General features: G+C 37.8%; 1 protein-coding gene across 9 annotated transcripts in view; it reads left to right on the top strand.

Moving 5' to 3' along the window:
* Window positions 1-20,961, top strand: part of LMBR1 (limb development membrane protein 1) — a 207,711-nt gene that overhangs the window by 87,167 nt on the left and 99,583 nt on the right. For all 9 annotated transcript variants that reach the window (XM_054560068.2, XM_024249608.3, XM_054560072.2 and 6 more), the window contains one exon: window positions 7,629-7,732. In XM_054560068.2, the coding sequence (XP_054416043.1) occupies window positions 7,629-7,732 (104 nt within the window). The remainder of the gene's footprint in view (window positions 1-7,628; window positions 7,733-20,961) is intronic.

The raw sequence follows: 20,961 nt of genomic DNA, 5'->3' as shown, positions 1-20,961 counted from the left end.
AATTTTATTATTATTATACTTTAAGTTTTAGGGTACATGTGCACAATGTGCAGGCTTGTTACATATGTGTATACATGCCATGTTGGTGTGCTGCACCCATCATCTCGTCATTTAGCATTAGGTATATCTCCCAGTGCTATCCCTCCCCCCTCCCCTCACCCCACAACAGTCACTGATGTGTGATGTTCCCCTTCCTGTGTCCATGTGTTCTCATTGTTCAGTTCCCACCTATGAGTGAGAACATGTGGTGTTTGGTTTTTTCTCCTTGCGATGGTTTGCTAAGAATGATGGTTTCCAGTTTCATCCTTGTCCCTACAAAGGACATGAACTCATCATTTTTTATGGCTGCATAGTATTCCATGGTGTATATGTGCCACATTTTCTTAATCCAGTCTATTGTTGTTGGACATTTGGGTTGGTTCCAAGTCTTTGCTATTGTGAATAGTGCCATACGTGTGCATATGTCTTTAGTAAACATACGTGTGCATATGTCTTTATAGCAGCATGATTTGTAATCCTTTGGGTATATACCCAGTAATGGGATGACTGGGTCAAATGGTATTTCTAGTTCTAGATCCCTGAGGAATCGCCACACTGACTTCCACAATGGTTGAACTAGTTTACAGTCCCACCAACAGTGTAAAAGTGTTCCTATTTCTCCACATCCTCTCCAGCACCTGTTGTTTCCTGACTTTTTAATGATTGCCATTCTAACTGGTATGAGATGGTATCTCATTGTGGTTTTGATTTGCATTTCTCTGATGGCCAGTGATGGTGAGCATTTTTTCATGTGTCTTTTGGCTGCATAAATGTCTTTTGAGAAGTGTCTGTTCATATCCTTCGCCCACTTTTTGATGGGGTTGTTTTTTGCTTGTAAATTTGTTTGAGTTCATTGTAGATTCTGGATATTAGCCGTTTGTCAGATGAGTAGGTTGCAAAAATTTTCTCCCATTCTGTAGGTTGCCTGTTCACTCTGATGGTGGTTTCTTTTGCTGTGCAGAAGCTCTTTAGTTTAATTAGATCCCATTTGTCAATTTTGGCCCTTGTTGCCATTGCTTTTGGTGTTTTAGACATGAAGTCCTTGCCCATGCCTATGTCTTGAATGGTATTGCCTATGTTTTCTTCTAGGGTTTTTATGGTTTTAGGTCTAGCATGTAAGTCTTTAATCCATCTTGAATTAATCTTTGTATAAGGTGTAAGGAAGGGATCCAGTTTCAGCTTTCTACATTTGGCTAGCCAGTTTTCCCTGCACCATTTATTAAACAGGGAATCCTTTCCCCATTTCTTGTTTTTGTCAGGTTTGTCAAAGATCAGATAGTTGTAGACATGCGGCATTATTTCTGAGTTCTTTTCTAAAGTGGCAGAGTCAGTGGCTGACTGGGAATCGGAGGGAGGTGGGGAGTGGCAGGAGGCAGGGATTATAAAAGGATATGAGAAAATTTGGGGGTGATGGATGTGTTTATGTTCATTAGCTTAATTGTGGTGATGGTGTCATTGGTGCATTCTCATGACAAAACTTATCAAATGATATACTCCATGTGTAGCTTATTTTATGTAGCTCAATAAAGCTGTTAAAAATTAATATTTCTTGTTTTTGTATATGTTATAATTTTGTTCATTTTGTACTGACAATTGAGAATTAATTCTGAGACTACTTCTTTAGTTCAGCCTGTGACCTTTTTCCTGAGAGGGTCTTTTCCTGTTAACATTTAGCTATATGGATTGTAATACTGTTTGTTTATAGAACTCATTTTTATTGATTACTCAGCACTGTAGCAGGCATTGGGAAATAAAAAATGAGGTGTAGAAATATATTCATGCCTCATGGACCTTTGATCTAGAGATTTGTAATGATACATTTGCAAGTATCTCTAAAGAATATAAGAAGTTTAGGGGCCAGGCGTGGTGGCCCATGCCTGTAATCCCAGCACTTTGGAAGGCCGAGGCAAGTGGATCACCTGAGGTCAGGGGTTCAAGACCAGCCCAGCCAACATGGTGAAACCCCGTCTCCACTGAAAATACAAAAATTAGCCTGGCGCAGTGGCGCGTGCCTGTTTTCCCAGCTACTCAGGAGGCTGAGGCAGGAGAATCGCTTGAACCTGGGAGGCGGAGATTGTGGTGAGCCAAGATTGCGCCATTGCACTCCAGCCTGGGTGACAGAGTGAGACCCCATCTTAAAAAAAAAAAAAGTTAGGAAATGGTGGAATTTATGTTGCCTGAAAGCATTACAGCATATTAGAAGGAATAGCTTAATTTTTTCTTGCTCTGGGACAAGGGCACGTTTCTGAACCTGAAGTCCGTCTGTGAAACGGGGGACCTTCCCTCTCATAAAATATTAAGGTGGTACCTGGCTGAGTGCAGTGGCTCACATCTGTAATCCCAGCACTTTGGGAGGCCGAGGTGAGTGGATCGCTTGAGCCCAGGAGTTTGAGACCAGACTGGACAACATGGTGAAAACTCATCTCTACAAAAAATACAAAAATCAGCCTGGCATGGCGGCATGTGCCTATAGTCTCAGCTACTTGGTAGGCCGAGGCGGGAGGATCACTCGAGTCTGGGAAGTCAAGGCTGCAGTGAGCCATGATCACACCACTGTCTCAGAAAAAAAGATAGCACCTTAACGTATCCAGAACAATGCCTGCTGTTACATACCTAACAATGACAGGCATACCTTGGAGATACTGCAGGTTTGGTTCCAGTGTACTGTGATGAAGCGAATGTGGCAATAAAGTGAATCACAGAAATTTTTTGATTTCTCAGAGCGTATAAAAATTATACTTACACTATAATGTCATTTATTAAGTGTGCAATAGCAATATGTGTACATGCCTTTATTGCTAAAAAATGGTAACAATTATCTGAGCCTTTAGTGAGTTGTAATCTTTTCGCTGGTGGAGGTCTTGCCTTGATTTTGCTAAAGGTTGCGTGACTGTGTCAATTTCTTAAAATAAGACAACAGTGTAGTTTGCCATATTGATTGACTCTTCCTTTCACAGAAGATTTCTCTGTAGCATGTGATGCTGTTTGACAGCATTTTACTCACAGTAGAAGTTCTTTCAAAATTGAAGTCAATCCTCTCAAACCCTGCCTCTGTTTTATCAACTAAGTTTATGATATTCTAAGTCCTTTATTGTCATTTCCACAATGTTCACAGCATCTTCACCAGGGTAGATTCCATCTCAAGAAACCACTTTCTTTGTTCATCCGTAAGAAGCAGCTCCTCATTCATTCAACTTTTATCATGAGATTGCAGCAATTTGGTCACATCTTCAGGATCCACCTCTAATTCCAGTCCTCTTGCTATTTTTACCGCATCTGCAGAGACTTTCTCCATTGACATCTCAAACCCATTACTTCTTCCAAACTCCAGGTGAGGTTGATATTTTGACCTCCCACGAATCATAGATATTCTTAGTGGCATCTAGAATGGTGCATCCTTTCCAGAAGGTTTTCAGTTTACTTTGCGCAGTTCATCAGAGGAATCTGTAGCAGGTATAGCCTTACAGAATGTATCTTAAATACTATGACTTGAAAGTCAGAATTACTCCTTGATCCATGGGCTACAGAATGGATGTTTTGTTAAGGCATGAAAATATTGATCTTCTTAAACATCTCCACCAGGGCTCTTTCATCTCCATCAGCAGGTGCGTTGTCAATGAGCAGTAGTATTTTGAAAATCTTTTTTTTTTTTTTTTTTTTTTGAGTAGCAAGTCTTAACAGTAGGCTTAAACTATTTAGTAAACCATGCTGTAAACAGATGTGCTGCCATCTGGGCAGGTTTGTTGTTCTTGTTTATAGAGCACAGGCAGAATGGGCTTAGGGTAATTCTTAAGGGTTTTAGGATTTCTGGAATGGTGAATGAGCACTGGATTCAACTTAAAGTCACTTTCTGTATTTGCCCATAACAAGTGAGTCAGCCTGTTGATTGAAGCTTTGAAGCCAGACATTGAACTTCTCTCTGGCTATGCAAGTCCTAGATGGCATCTTCTTCCAGTGTAAGGCTGTTTTTGTCTACTTTGAAAATCTGTTGTTTCCTGCAGCCACTTTCATTGATGGTCTTAGCCAGATCTTCTGGAGAACTTGCTACAGCTTCTCCAGCAGCACTTGCTGCTTCACCTTGCACTTTTATGTTATGGAGATGGCTTCTTTCCTTAAACCTCATGAACCAACCTCCGGTAGCTTGAAACTTTCTTTTGGAGCTGCCTCACCTCCCTCAGCCTTCATAGATGTGAAGAGTTACAGCCTTGCTCAGGCTGTGGCTTTAGGGAATGTTGTGGCTAGTGTGATCTATCCAGAGCACAAAACCTTTCTCCATATCAGCAGTAAGGCTGTTTTGCTTTCTTGTGATTTGTGTGTTCACTGGAGTAGCACTTTAATTTCCTTTAAGAATTTTTCCTTTGCATTCACAACTTGACTAACTGGCATAAGAGGCCTAGCTTTCAGCCAGTCTCATTTTTTGACATGCCTTCCTCACTAAGCTTCTAGCTTTTGATTGAAAGTGAGAGATGTGTGACTCTTCCTTTCATTTGAACACTTAGAGGACATTGTAGGGTTATTACATGGCCTACTTTCAATATCGTTGTGTCTCGGGGAATGGGGAGGTCCTAGGAGAAGGATAGAGATGAGGGAGCGGCCAATCAGAGGAGCAGTCAACACACACAACATTTATTGATTAAGTTTGACATCTTTTATGGGCACAATTTGCAGCGCCCCCAAACAATCAACATAGTAACATCAAAGATCACTGGTCACAGATCATAACAGATGTAATAATAATGAAAATGTTTGAAGTATTGCAAAAATTACCAAAATATGACACAGAGAAATGAAGTGAGCACGTGGTATTGGGAAAATGGCACAGATAGACTTGTTCAATACAGAGCTGCCACAAACCTTCACGTGGTATCTGCAAAGCACAGTAAAGCAACATGCAATCGGCTTTAGGTATACCTGTAGTAGATAACTTTTTTTTTTTGAGACAGAGTCTCGCTCAGTTGCCAGGCTGGAGTGCAGTGGCGCAATCTCGGCTCACTGCAACCTCCGCCTGCTGGGTTCAAGCGGTTCTCCTGCCTCAGCCTCCTGAGTAGCTGGGACTACAGGCATGCACCACCATGCCCAGCTAATTTTTTTTTTTTTTTTGTATTTTTAGTAGAGACAGGGTTTCACCATGGTGGCCAGGCTGGTCTCGAACTCCTGACCTCGTAATTTGCCTGCCTCGGCCTCCCAAAGTGCTGGGATTACAGGTGTGAGCCACCATGCCCGGCCAGTAGATAACTTTTAAAAATGTTTTTTTAAAAAGACTATGAGATATTTAATTGGAATAAAACTATCTTGTGTAAAATGAGTATAATTCTTGACACACTGACCTTTATCTTTTATAACACAAATGATTTGAAACGGTCATGTCTTTCTTTTACCACGCCTAAATAAAGCAATAGATTAACAACCATGGTTCTCTAGCCTACTAAAGAATAATAATTATGTAATTTACATAATACTAATTATTGTTATACCTCACATATCTGAAAGTAACTTACTTGGAAACCATAAAGAAGAGAAAATGCTGTTGAGCAGGCAAAAGAGAGGCCAAAGACCATGCACTTTAGGTTATGAATTGGACCTGGAAGGTATAACTTTGATCCAGGTCAATTTATTCTTTAGATACAACTTTTAAAAGTTGCGTATATGATACCTTTACCCATAGGCTGTTGGGGGAGGGAAGAGATTATTCCTGGACACATGCTCATTTCTAGTAACGAAAACCAGGAGCCAATACACCTGGTAGAAAGAAGATGAAAGGGAAAACTAGCAAGCGAGCCTGGAGTCTAAGGAAGGATGGTAGTTTGGTGTGGGAGCTGATAACAATGTTACTAGTAGCCTCTGGTGCTGTAACTTAATAAAAGCAAAAATTCATTAAATGCTTATTTTATGACAGGCATTGTGTCAGTTGTTGTACTCGCATTATTTAATACTTACCAATGTCTACAGACCCATCATTAGCCATATTTTATAGATGAAGAACCTGTGATTTAGCAATGTTGTCACATAAAAGTGCAGCAGGACGTGAACCCAGGTCTGCCTAGAACTCAATTGTGTGCATGCAGCCATCGTTCTGTATGCTCTTCCAGTAATTAGCACAATAAAACAACTGACTCTAATTATACTCTTTTTGAATAAAGAAAACAGAATGTTTGGCTTTTTTTTAAAGGCTGGAAAATATAAAATTATTTACATTTTTTTAAAATTTTAAATGTTTAAAAATTTTAAATAGTTCAAATTGCAGTTTTTCCACTAAAAGATGTTAAGATATTATTTTATAAAAAATTTTACTTTCTACAAAGATAAATGTACATCGTAAGTTTGTTAAATCTATATAGGTTTTTGAATAAGAAACTGTGAGTTGATTTTATTATATTACCTTGTCTACTAAAGGAAGTGAATCTCCCCAGCTGACCCATATTAATTGCTAAATTAATTGTGTTTGTTTATACTTCATGCTATTCCAAAGGGCATTAGGTCAGTTACAAACCTTTATGTTTATTCATAACTGCAGTAGTTAGGCAGCTCTGAGAGCAGAGGTGTTGTGTTTGTTCATCACCGCATGTCCACTGCTTGGAAATAAAGGTGTTGAAAAAGCATTAGTTGCCTACTTTCAAAAACATTGAATGATAATTGCAAATAGTTCATTGAATTTATCCTTGACATAAATTTTATCTTTGACTCTTGATTTTATAAACTTTTGTAATGATTATCATCATCATTTTGAAACTCAGTTTTAAATTTTATTTTTTTACCTGTAAAAAATATGATCTGACATGTTGCGCCAGATACCCTCCCAATGACATACCTAACAGGGCTCTGTCTTTTGCTAAATCTGTTCTTATTATTTTACTTGCCATTTTGTGCCAAGGAGGAAAAGGTCACTTGAGATTGCCATTCTCTGTGACTTTTTCTTTCCCACTTGGAATTGTTTACCAAAATTTCTGTGATGTAGTGACTTTTTAAAATCCCAGGAATTAAGAGTCAGCTCTGCCAGTTGAATGCTCTACAGCTGTGGCAAGTTGCATAGCCTGCTCCTCTTCTGTCGTATTGGGGCAGTAATGCTACCTGCCTCGTGGGATTGCTGTGGCAAGTAAATGAGTTCGGATAATATCTGTAAATCACTTAGAATAGTGCTTGGCACATAAGGGCTCAATAAATGCTAATTATTATTTTTAGGGTTTTTATGAGGCTTAAATTAAATGGGATTATGCATGTAAAATGTTCAGTAGAGTATCTGGCATTTATTAAGGGCTCAATAAATGCTAGTGGCTCTAATTTAAATATTCCGGTGCCTATATGTCTAAAGAGGCTGTGCCTTTGGATCTTGCACAGGTCATATTTTTAGTGAATTTACTTTAGGGCATGGAAAAAAACATTAGTTTCTATACTGACTTTTCCCAATAGGTACAAGTTACAATGTTAAACAAATTTAAATAAATACATACTATAATTATTTTATGATTTCTAAGTTTAGGTCATTTGTTACTTTTTGTTTATTTTTACTATTTAAAAGTATAGATCTTGATTAATATCACAATTTCAATATCTAACCTGTTTTTCTTCTCTTCTTGTTACCCTTTTTATAGGTTTGTGGAATCTTGCTTCCCTTTTTTCCAACCTTTGTTTATTTGTATTGATGCCCTTTGCCTTTTTCTTTCTGGAATCAGAAGGCTTTGCTGGCCTGAAAAAGGTAAGTGAATCTAGTGTTGGAATTAAATTGGTTAAGTGAGGAATTAAGTATCATTCACATTGAACTAGAAAAAGCAGACTTAAATTATTTAAATGGAATATAAAAATTTAAATGAGTAATAAATAATATTAACAACACATTGTTAACAATAACAGTAATTCCGCCTATTGAATTATTTTGCATGTCCATGAGAGAGAGACATCTTTTAGACCTGTGAGTACTTTTACAGTATGCATACATTTAGTGTAATGGATAAACCTGATATAATAGCTTTTATTCTTTTCTTAGGGTATCTTATTTGGTTTAAGGTGACAGTAAAGTGTTATTTCCATGGGCTCCCCTTTGTGTTGTCTAGCTGTTATTCCATACGTTAACAGTCTGCAGCTGAAAACTGACAGCTGATTTCACATTTAGTAAATATACCAGAATCAGAATGAATGACTCTGGCAGTCAAACCTGACATTAAGAAAACTGGTTTTTATGCATTGGAATTTAAAAAATCATGATGTATTCTTAAGATAGGCAATTAAAATTTAGTCAGTGGCCGGGTGCAGCAGCTCACACCTGTAATCCCACCACTTTGGGAGGCTGCAGCAGGAGGGTCGCTTGAGGTCAGTACTTCGAGACCAGTTTGGGCAACACAGTGAGACCCTGTCTGTACTAAAAATAAAAAAATTAACTGGGTGTGGCGATGGGTACCTGAGGTCCCAGCTCCTCTAGAGACTAAGGTGGGAGGAGTGCTTGAGCCTGCAGATTGAAGCTGCGGTGTGAGCTGTGATTGTGTCACTGCACTCCAGCCTGTCTCAGAAACAAACAAAAATCCAAGAATGAACAACAAGAAGAAAGGAGGTCATTGTAAACTCTTGAGAAGGCAATTTCTGTAGAATTTTGGAACCATAACTTTTGATGGATATTCATTCATTCAACACAGAATGAATTTTATTGAGAATTCAGAGTTTTATTAACCAATTCCCTAAGTAGCAGTTATTTTGCTATTTATAGGAGCTTGCTGGGGACACAGATGAAAAGATGGGGCTCCGGCCTTCAAGGGTCAGACAGTGGGAGAAATGACAGATGTAAACAAATAAGATGCAGTTTGAAGCCCTTTTATATAATGAAGTCCTATGGGAAACCCTGAAAGGAACGGATATCTTGATTTTCCTGGGGAATCTGAGCAGGCTTCACAGGGAAGTCAACCTGGACTTGGGCTGGGACTTGGAGGATGAGCAGGGGTTTGCTAGAGTGTGGCATTCCAGGCTTGAGCAAAGGCCCAGAGCTGTGACAGAATTGAGGGAATGGCCGGTACTTAGATACTAGAGAATGCTGAGAGATGAGGGTGCACAAGCTGCTTGCCAGGGTTGAATTCTGGAGGCCTGGAGTCCTCCGTCTGGTCATGTGAGTTTTATGTTGTAGGCAACAGAGAAGCCAGAATAGGATTTTTGAAAATAATTTTCTTCATCTACCATTTGAGTGTATTTAGAGATAAATATGCATTTTAGACTTTGTGCAGGTCACAAAGGAAAGGAGTACAAAGGAGTACATGCCCCACACAGTGCAGAACACTGGTCTGTAGATCACGGCGCTGAATCAGTCCTGCACCTGACTCTGACGTTGCCTGCCGACGTTTGCTTTCAATAAGCAAAGTTCTTCCCTCTTCCTGAGACTACCTCTTGTGTAATAGTACCACATACAAAAAACAAATGATAAAGCTTGGTGTGAACTATATTTTCATATTTGACATTATAAGCAGTATCTACCTAATTTATACTTTTTATAAAAATCTAGTTGAATAGATTGTTATTTACAATAACAGGGTGTAATATGGACAAACTCTTTGCCTCCAAGTTATTTTCTTCCCTTCTTGTGAATTAACCAACTAGGAAAGGGACTTGGCTAAATCTGTTTGAAGAATTAGCAACAATCTCCAGAATTAAAAAAGAAAAAATGACAAAAAATCCCAGTGACATATCATTTTTCTCCTGTTCCCCCTTATAGACTTAAGGTCAAAGGGAGAGTCAGCTGAGGAGGGATCCTAGAAGGTAATTAGAGATATTTCACACATACGATTGTACAGCACTTATTTCCTCTATTTTAAAAAAATTTTTAGTCTTTTTATACACGATTAATATTCTTTTCTTAGCACATCTTTGACCATGTTAGTTGCCTAAAAATGACTTGAGGGTCACCAGCTGTGTTTCGTGACCTCAAAAGGGACTGAAATATTGAATGACTGTAGGATACAGGCAACTATGAATCCAATTAATTCCAAAACACAGCAGAAGACTTAAAAAGAGAGCAGTGAGATGGAGCCCCGGATGACTGCCATTTGTCCGACTTGGGAAGTTGTTAATAGGTGCTGCAGAAAACCAAATTAAAGAATTTGGTTGTTAATGCCATTAAAGGAAGGAGGGAGATGGGATTCCAGCTTGAAGATAGGGGAGAAAGAATCATTTTAAAGTTGGAGAGTCTGACTATACTGATAATGCTGAGGAAAAGAGGCCAGCGGAAGATGGTGAAGCTGCAACCGTGAGAAAATTTGGCATCAGTCAGACTGTCTGGGCAGGTGACTTCATCTAAACCGCGGGGTTGCTTTCTGTAAAATGGGTGTAATAATGATGTTTACTTTATTGTATCATTTTGGTGATTAAATGAGATGTGATTATTCATGTAATGCACATAGCCCAGGACTTCACTTAGTAAATATTAGCTATTATTAAATTACCTTTATCTTCGAGGTAGTCTTTAAATGGATTTGACTAATAAGTATTCTATAAAATATCACTAATCACTAATCACTAATAAGTATTCTAGAATACTTATTATCATTAAATATTCTATAAAATATGGGCCTCAGAAAGCAAGCAACTGAGTACAGTACAGTCATCTTTTAATTCCTCACAGATTATTATCTCAGGCGGTTTTAAACTTTCCCATTTTGAAGTGGCGTGTATTGAAGTAGAATAACTCAGCTTGAGCATTACAGCTAGCATACTTTGAAACAAACTTGTTTGAAGATAAGGTGTGTTCTAGATCCTAGTAGAAATGTTTAGAAAGTTTTAAAATTAAGCTAATCAAGGCATGTTATTTTAAAATATTCATACTTTTCAGTTTTAAAATCAGTCACATGAAAGTTGGAAAGGTTATTAATATTGTGTCATTAAGTCTAAATGTGTTGAGCATACATTTGAGCCCTTTCATGTTGTATATTTCTGTAGTCTAGAATCATTTGTTAATTACCTGTGTAAGTTCTAAATAACATTTTTAAAGAGACATGGTTCTTTACACAGTACTTATTAGAATTAACTTTGCTGCTTTATTGAAATTAATGTTATGATTGATCACAGTCATTAAGATGTTTAACATATTTGGCTAATAAGTGCATATATTTATGTGTATTCCTTTAAAGCTGCTTGCTCATTCATTACATCTGACACATAGTTTCTGAAGTGATACTGAAGAGAGGCTAGAAACATTTCTCATTGGTAGATTCAGCACACTAATTTGAGCAATGACAAACTTGTAATACGGTTAAGTAAAATTTCCTTTTTTTTTTTTTTCCTGTGGCCACCCTCCTGGTGCTGTTTTACTGTGTCTGAGTCTGGTGTATCCCTAAATGGCATATGGCCCCACTCTACTCCCATGCATTCCCCTGGGCAATCGATGTTCAAACAGCTTCTTGCATATTGTGCCGAGATGCGGAAATTGGCCACTGGCCATGGGCGGATGCAGAGCTTGAATTGAAAATCAAATTAAGCAGAATTCTCTACTTAGTTTTTAATTAAACCACTATGTTAATTCAAACAGGACATATTAGGCCTGGGGGGTTGACTATGTCCTTTTAAGGGCCTTCAATAGCTTTGCTTCTCTCTTCTTACCGTGGCAGCAGTGTGTGTTTCTATTTTATTAGGACCATCTCCTTGCTATTCCCTTACTTTATAACTCTCAAGTGTAAGAGCATAGAAATGGTTTTGATAAAGTAAAACTTTTTTTTTTTAGTAAGCAGCTAATTTTTATCTTGGAGTTTAGACTTATTATTAGCAGTTAAATGTTTACCAAATTTAGATTATTTTGCTGTCACCTATGTGTATTGAGCTTTAGGTATGTTCATAGGTATTTGAAAGTGACTCTGTTTACATCTTAATTTTTCAACTCTGATAAAAATATTCCATTTGGTGATTTTTGTTTTGTTTTGCAGTAACCCTGCTTTTTCTGTAGTATGTGGCTCTTAGGGCTCAGGGAACATCTTAAGGCAGACATCACTGCTGTAGTTAATCATACCTCAGATTGGCTGTATGATTTATCTCCCTCCTCCACTCCAGAAAAGACCTCCAGGTTATCTGGATTAATATCAGAGATGTTTTCTGATTTTGTAAGGAACTCTGGAGGTATAACCTCTGGCCAGTGTTTAAATGGTAGTTAGGCATATATTTGTTTCATATTATATGTTAACATCTTATTTTGAATTAAAATGTTAGGAGGAAAAAAATTCAACAACTTAATGAAAGTGGGAGAAAATATCTGCATATGATTGTTATGTAAAATTTATGATAGATTAATTCATAAACCCAAGATTTTTCTGGGAGCAAATTTCTGTTGTACTTCACTTTAATGCCTATCTTTGATTTGAAGTCATAGCATAAAAGGTAACATAAGCAACATCCTGACCAATTATCCAAACCATCCAGACATCCCCGAATGGCCAGAGCATAGCACACGGTCTGTAGGATTAAGAGGTTAACTCCTATAACTTCAAACAAAGTGCTTGATAATAAAAGCAAAAAGTACAAAATTTTAGGTAACTTCCTTTCTTAATTAATTGGACTGACCAGGTGGAAGCGAAGAGTTCTGTGCTGGTGCTTGGAATGTCTATAAAGCTGAGCAACATGACAGCACAATAGAGGAGGAACAAAGATTTTTTTAATATGTTTCTATCCTGTGTCACAGTTTGAAATTGTCCTGGTTTATGTCCCTTTTGGCAAACTTACATAAAAGTGACCTTGTACTGTATTTTATGACCAGATGACTTTTTCCCCCCAGTGGCTAATTTGTATCAGGCCTCCATCTTAAAGAGACACAGAGTGAGTAGGAAGTCCAGCCTCTGTCTCCACGAGCTTTCATTGCATTCTTTTATTATTTTTGCTCGTTTTTTGCCACTGATGATCCATAAATTGTTGGAAATGAGTGATTAAGGAAGTGCTGCTTAGTGTTAGTGGCACATGCGCATATTTGGCCTGGTTCTGGTGGGTGAGAGGAAATCACAGACAAAAGGGAAGCCCCTGCTGGGAACCCTGCAAGGAAATTTAACTTGGGTCATGTTTTGATCTTAGTGTTTATTACAGAAAATGAAGCCATATCTCACTAACTATTGTTATGTGTTAATTTGATTTTCCCAACACCTTCAAGAAAAAAAATCATAGAGCAATTTATTAATAGAAATCCTCTACCATCCCCCAATTGAGAGCACTAGTTTTTACCTTAGAAATGGTTATGGATCAGAATGATTATTTTGAAAATACTCTATTCTGATAATGCTGTGATACTTCAGTTTCCTTTTGGAATTGTTTTACTGTAAAGGTGTGGTTATAACCATGTAAAGTGAGCATTTGAAACATCAAATCTGGGCGTATGGGAACTCAGAAAGAAATAGGAAAGTATTATTTTGAGGAAAAGAGTAAATACATTTATTTCATTTAAAAATCATTTGAGTTTATAAAAATTTTGAATTGAAAATCATTTAGTTCAGGAAATGACATTAATTTTGTCACTGTTCTTAATACAGTTGGATCTAGGAGGGCACTAAATTATGGCTTTATAATATCTGTTATTGTTAAGTAACAGCTTTTTTTAAAACATGACTCAGTTTCCATATACATTGTAATGGTATACTTTGAATTGAACTCTGTATGGTATGTTCATCTTTGCCTCTCAGTATCGAAAAATGATAAATTTCTGTATTTAAAGGCTAGATTGTCTCTTTATTTGCATAACAGTGGCAAAAAATGTGAACTTTGGAGTTCAGAATACCTGGACTTCAATCTTCACTCTTCTTACTGACTGTGACTTAGGGCATATTTCATTGTGTCCACATTTATAAAATGGGTCTAACAGTACCTGTCTACCAGGGTTGCTGAGGGATTTAGTAGCCTCACCTAAGAGGTTGATAAAGTACCCAAGACACATTTTAAGTAGCAGTTATTATTAGGTGCTTAAATGTACCAACTATGTTAAAGCTGATGATGAAACATCAGGAGAACTTGTGTAGGATTACTTTTTATATCTAACAGCAAAGTGACATGAGAAATTACATTGGTATTGACATATTCAGCTTTTATTTTATTTTTTGAAATAGGATCTGTTTTAGAACAGTATAGGTTGTAAAAAATAGGTATTATGTTTAATAGATAACTTCAAACCCTTTTATATGATGATTAAATTACTAACTAATGTCTCGTAATGTTTGATAGTTCAGGCCTCTGTTAAATGAAAAAAGGCTTTGGCAGAGAGGAAACAGAAAGTTACCAAGTACAGATTTTAAAGTAATTATACTTTAAATTAAACTGGCTGTAATACTTCCAATACTCATGAAACAGTTTTATAGAAATAGTCATTGTTAATTAGAGTATCTTTTCTAAAAGTTTTTGGGGGGAATACAAAACAACTCACCCTTGGTTGGAATAAACTTTATTTGAAAGTAAAATTAAATGTCAGATTTAGTGCTGCTAAAGAGCTTCTTAAGTCATTAGGATACCACAGGCCTGCAGGACAAGAGCTCACCAGAGAGGCTAGGGGTTGAATTGTTACATTCTTAGATTTATTTGGCACTTAAGCTCATATTTATTCATGTATAAAATCATTTATTCCGTGGGTCACAATGTTAATCTTTGATCTATGAAATGTTTGTCAATATATAGCTGAACCTTGGTACATTAATTTACAGTCCATTTATTTGTCATTTAGTATACCAGGAATAGAAGTTGTGTATTTATACACATCAAAGGCAGTAAGATTGTTTGATAGTTTGACGTTAGGTAATATTTTAGCCTGTGATAAATCTACTTTTCTTTAAAACTTAAGTCACTAACATGATACAACTTAAATATTTATTGGTTTGCACATTTTCCGTTAAAGAAAGGAAATTCTCATCTAGAAAGACAAGGTTGTATTGTTCTGAAGTGACTGAATTCTAAAGCAACCAAAACATTAAAACATATGTATGTGAATGTATCTTCTTTTAGCAATTAAAAATAAGATCAGCAGGCAAAAACTGAAAAAATAAGGACACACTAACAGTAGAAAAAGTTAGGATTCAATATATTGAAATGATCAGTTTTATGGAAAACATTTATTCTATTCGTAGCACAGAGGAAGAAGAAATTTTAAGTTGTTTTATAATGCTAGATTTATTTATTTATTTATTTTTAGAGACGGAGTCTCGCTCTGTCGCCCAGGCTGGAGTGCAATGGCGAGATCTTGGCTCACTGCACCTCCGTCTCCCGGGTTCAAGCGATTCTCCTGCCTCAGCCTTCCAAGTAGCTGGAATTACAGGCGCTCGCCACCACGCCCAGGTAATTTTTGTATTTTTAGTAGAGACAAGGTTTCACCATGTTGGCCAAGCTGCCCTCGAACTCCTGACCTCAGGTGATCCACCTGCCTTGGCCTCCCAAAGTGCTGGGATTACAGGCGTGAGCCACTGCGCCCAGCCAATTTATACCAAATGATTCTCAGATCTCCTAGAAATTATAGAAGGTTTTCTGCAGTTTCATTCTGTAAATATACCTCATACTATTTCTTAATTTTTAAATAAAAATCAATATTGTATATTTGTGAGTATTTTATATTTTTTTCTTTAAAACAAGGTATGTTGAGAGCCTGTGAATGTGGGTTTGGTGAGCGCGCCAGGTATTGGTAGAGGTTAGAGGAGTATGCTCATGATTTCAGTGCTTCACTCAGCTGAACCGGACAAGCCATAGGCGTGGTTTTAAGCTGTTTTCTATTTTAAAAAATTCCTACTCATAGATTGCTTAACTAATGCCTATAATGGATAATTGGTTAAATATCATAAATAAAAGGTACACTGATATTTAAATACAAGGTAATGAAGAGCACACTACTAGTAACAATACAGATAGTAAAGTTCTGTCCAAGTTAATCTTCACTAGATCCTGTATTTGGCGATCAAAACTTTTTTTTTTTCTTTCAAAGAAATGGGGTTTTGCTATGTTGCTCAGGCTGGTCTGCAACTCCTGGCCTCAAGCAGTCTGCCCACCTTGACTTCCCAAAATGCTGGGATTCCAGGCTTGAGCTACTGTACCCGGCCTTATGAAAACTTTTGTATAGCACATCAGGATGGCCCTAAAACCTTAAAATTAATGCCACACAGAGAAAATGGGGTACTAGGCCAGGTGTGGTGGCTCACACCTATAATCCCAGCACTTTGGGAGGCCAAGGCAGGTGGATTACCTGAGGTCAGTTTGAGCCCAGCCTGGGCAACATGGTGAAACACTGTCTCTACTAAAAATATAAAAATTAGCCAGGTGTGGTGGTGGGCACCTGTAATCCCAGCTACTCAGGAAGCTGAGGCAGGAGAGTCGCTTGAACCTGGGAGGTGGAGGTTGCAGTGAGCCAACATTGTGCTATTGTACTCCAGCCTGGGCGACAGAGCGAGACTCCGTCTCTAAAAAATAAAAGAAAAAAAGATCCAGTTATATCTAGTTTGACTTTATTGAAAATAGACAACTTAGATATGGAATGTTACTTACTGAGAAATATTTGTCACTTACTGGGAAATAACTCATTGAAATGTTTTCTTATTTCAGCATGTAGAAATAACATGGAAATTATAAAAAATAAATCAGGGTTTTAGAAGTTCAGCAGTTTAGAGTTTCAAAAATATTGTAAGTTGTCATGCGAAGAGAAATTTTAGTCTTTGTATTTTCTACATCAGGCTTTATTTGAGCCTGATTATATAATGTATGTTGTCACCTCATGAGTTTTTTTTACATAGTTGGTTTAAAGGAAGTTAAACAGCACATCCTGTTGTAAATAGCACCTTGTCAAAAATATAACTATATAACAAGCAGCCTGTATTATTAAGTACATAGATAAGTTCTCAAGAAAGCCAGAAAAATCTCTGAGTATTTGAAGAACAACAAACAGGAACAACAAAACCCCAAGAGTAAGTGAATAAGGCAGGCTGTGGTTTCCTCAGCAGGGGAGGGAGGGTGGCCACAAGGTAATGTGGGACCTTTCGTTTGGGAAAAATGAGGTTAGAGGCACACAGAGACTAGGAGTCAGAACTGAGGCTCAGTAAGAAGTGCTCAGGCAAAGGGCAGATTTTAAAGCATGCACATACCTTGCCCATTGATAGAGGAAGACTGTCAGCCTTAGCTCTGGGCAGAAGAAAGTCTCCCCTGCGAGCTCATCTGTAGGCGCTGACTTCCCAAGAGTTTGCGGCTAATATTACTATAGATACCTGTATTGTTGGAAAATCCTAAGCCAAGAAAATAGCATTAAAGTTGATTAAAAATTTTATGTATGATTTAATCATTTTAATCAAATATATATATTAGGTAAATTTTGATTAGAAAGGGCGTATATATAAAGATATAATTAAGGCTGGTTTTAGAAAGTTGATTTGTTATAATTTAAGGTTCATAATATATATGTTTGACTTGGTCCTACTTAACCGTGTCACATGCTGTTTAATTTTCTTTAAATTAATTGTGTGAGAAAACTCAGGACTTGATAACAAGCATTATATAAGCGGGCCCAAACGAAACCTGATTTTGTTTTCTGCTAGCTTTTCTACATTTTTACACTTAAACCAGACTCTTAGTAATTTGATAGTTGGTTTCGCTCTTCAAGTGTTATCATTCCTTCAAAGCTGGGATGAATAATATAGTCTATTCTATTTTGGCTACTTTGTCCTTGAGTTTTGCAAAGATCTAATATTTTCATCTATCTGTAGCTAATTTTGTGAGGTGGTTAGAAAGAGAAAATCTAAGTTATTTTCTCTCTGTATTACTATTCAGTTATTCTAGAACAATTTATACAGTAACGTTACCCTTACGTATGATTTCGTAATATTCTTACCTATTAATATTACCTAAGAATACCTTAATATTCTTACCTTAATATTCTTACCTTACGTATTTTTGAGCTTTTTGACTATAAGCTTGTAGCACTGGGAATCACTGCTAACCTTTTTCTTTTTTTCCCTCCCTCCCTCCCTCCTTCCTTCCTTCCTTCCTTCCTTCCCTCCTTCCCTTCCCTTCCCTCTTCCTCCTTCCCTTCCCTTCCTCCTTCCTCCTTCCTCCTTCCCTTCCCTTCCTCCTTCCTCCTTCCTCCTTCCCTTCCCTTCCTTCCCTCCCTCCTTCCTTCCTTCCTTCCCTCCCGGCCTCCCTCCTTCTCTCCCTTCTTCACAGCCTCCCTCCTTCCCTCCCTCCCTCCCTCCCTTCTTGCCTCCCCTCCCTCCCTCCCTCCCTGCCTCCCCTCTGTACCTTTCCTTGGACATTTTCCCATAGATTTGATCCCATCTATTTGCTGTCTTTTAGGAACTTCTCAATGTCACTAGTCTGCTGGTGCTTCTGTCCTCTGGCATAATTAAATCATTCAGTTAGTATTTATTGGTGGCTTATTGCATGCTAGGTGCTATTGCTAGTGTTAGGGACATGTAGATTGGTGATTTATTGTATATTTCTCTCATCTTTTATGCTAAAAAGTGTGTGTGTGAGACCCATCATCTTGAACTAATGACTCCTCTTCTACCTGTTAGCTTTACTGACCTTTTATCTGGAACATAGTAGTAATTCAGTTCTTTATTAACTTTTTTGCATTCTCTGGCCTTGTTTCCACCTCTGGGAGATTGTCTCTGCTTGAATCTGCTCAGATTTATTCTACAGGTATGGAGCCCAGGTCTTTGGTTACTTTTACTGTTTAGCTTGCCTTCTATTGGGTTTTCATTAATATTCTAATTTTTACAATTTTATAGAACTCCAGTTAACCCCAAATCATATCTTGGGTTTTGTTTGTTTGTTTTTGTTTTTGTGTTTTTTGAGACAGAGTCTTGCGCTGTCATCCGGCTGGAGTGCAGTGGTGCAATCTCGGCTCACTGTAGCCTCTGCCTCCTGGGCTCAAATGATTCTCCTGCCTCAGCCTCCCAGGTAGCTGGGATTACAGGCGTACGCCACTGTGCCCGGCCCCAAATCATATTTTGTATCATTCCAAAGTACCTGTCAACATTTGTACTTGGATTATTGTTTTACTGTAATTAGTGTGTACTTATATTTTATGTCCTTCTTACTTTAACAGTTCATCTTGTGTACATATATTTTTCTGGTGCCAGGAAAAATTGTCCAAGACTTGGAACTGGGCAAAAGAGATGCAGGTGTCTGTTAGTGGGAGTCCTGGGCATTGCATGGTAGATCCTGGGGATTATCAGGTCCTGGAGGGGTGTGTGCCTTTGACTGACTTTCCACTGCCTAGGCCCTTTTACATCTGTGTAGAGTTAGAGTTACCTTGGAGGAAGTAGAGAGCAATGCAAATGAATTTTATCTAATAGAGACACAACTGACTTCCCCCGTTTAAAAGATAACCCTAACATTTCATTTTATTTTCCCATAGGATATTATGCAGTTTTGCAAATTGATTTTAGGATTTTTGATTGTCTGTGCTCCTCAAGTTCTCCTTTGACCTGGCTTTAAGATAATTAAAACCATGTGGCTCTGCTACTGAAGGACATAAGGGACAGACAGAAGCAGGGTGCTGAGAAGGGAGCTGCAGTCAGCAGGCAGTGGTAGCGTTTGCTTTGGGCTGAAGTAGTGAATGTGGGTACTGGTGATGTGAGAGTTCATGTTAATGCTCATAAAGGTCCACCAACATACAAGACAGCCCCCAGAATTAGTCCTGCCTGCCTCCGTGCACTCTCTAGGTCTATTCGCTAAATTCATTATCATCAGAGGCAGGAGATGATAGGGAGAACAAGCAGGACAAGAGTTCTTAAATATGGAGATGAACAGAGAATTCAAAGACGAACAAACATTTGAGAAAAGCCAACACCATGAGAGGCCCCAAACTCAGTGTATTACTCAAAGAGTTAGTAGACAAAAAATATTTCAAGGAGACTTTTAATATATTATCTAGGGGATTTTCTTTAACAGAAAAACTTAGGATATCTAGTCCTCAGTATTGCCAGAAATGCATGCTGCTGAGTCATTCTACACCATGCAGAGCTGGTTACCACTTTTAGAAGCAAGCTAGTATTATAGTGTAATGCTATTAAAAAAACCACACACACGCACAAAAACCCAAAATAACAAAAAGTAAACAAAATACAACAAGAAGAGTGACAATTACGAAGGTATTACCTGACAAAAAAGACTTTCATTTCTGAAGCAGATTCTACACATACACTTTGATGATGAAGTTGATGAGCTGACATGGCCTGATCTCTTACACCATTGAAGGAGCTGTCTTCTTTCTTTCCAGTTATGGGTAAGAGCAGTGTCTAGAAGGGATAGGAATGTTTTCACGCAGTACCTGCACATGTCCTAACGAAACTGCACAGCGGTAAATAAAACTAGAAAGTCAAGCTTAACTGAATTTAAAAATAGATTATTCAAATAAAAAAATTTAACAAGGATGCTGGGTACAGGATTAATATATTAAAAAAAATCAATAAATACCAGCAACAAACTGAAAATCAGTTATAATAGCAAGACAGCCTAAGGTATGTTGAGATAAATCTAACAAATGATATTTAAAGCCTTTATGGAAACAATAATGGAAACAAAAAATCTTATTGAAAGATGTTGGCTGGACACAGTGGCTCCTGCCTATAATGCCAGCACTTTGGGAGGCTGAGGTGGGAGAATTGCAGGAGGCCAGGAATTCGAGACCAGCCTGGGCAACATAGCGAGGCCCCGTTTCTACAAAATAGAAAATAAAAAAAATTAACTGAGCCTGGTTGGCGCACGCCTGTAGTCCCAGCTTCTCGGGAGGCTAAGGTGGGAGGATTGCTTGAGCCCAGGAGTTTGAAGCTGCAGTGAGCCATGATTGTACCACTGCACTTCACTTTTGGTGATAAATGAAGACGCTGTCTCAAAAAAAGAAAGATGTTAAAGAAAACCTAAATAAATTGACAGATATTCTGTGTTCATAATTTTTAGAATTTTTGCAATTCTAATAAAAATTCTGCAAAGTTTTCTTATAGAATGTGACAAGCAGGTAGT

This window comes from Pongo abelii, chromosome 6, assembly GCF_028885655.2.
Source record: "Pongo abelii isolate AG06213 chromosome 6, NHGRI_mPonAbe1-v2.0_pri, whole genome shotgun sequence".
Classification (NCBI taxonomy): Eukaryota; Metazoa; Chordata; class Mammalia; order Primates; family Hominidae; genus Pongo; species Pongo abelii.
The sequence above is the reverse complement of the archived record's forward strand: the minus strand, read 5'-3'. Positions and strand labels throughout refer to the sequence as shown.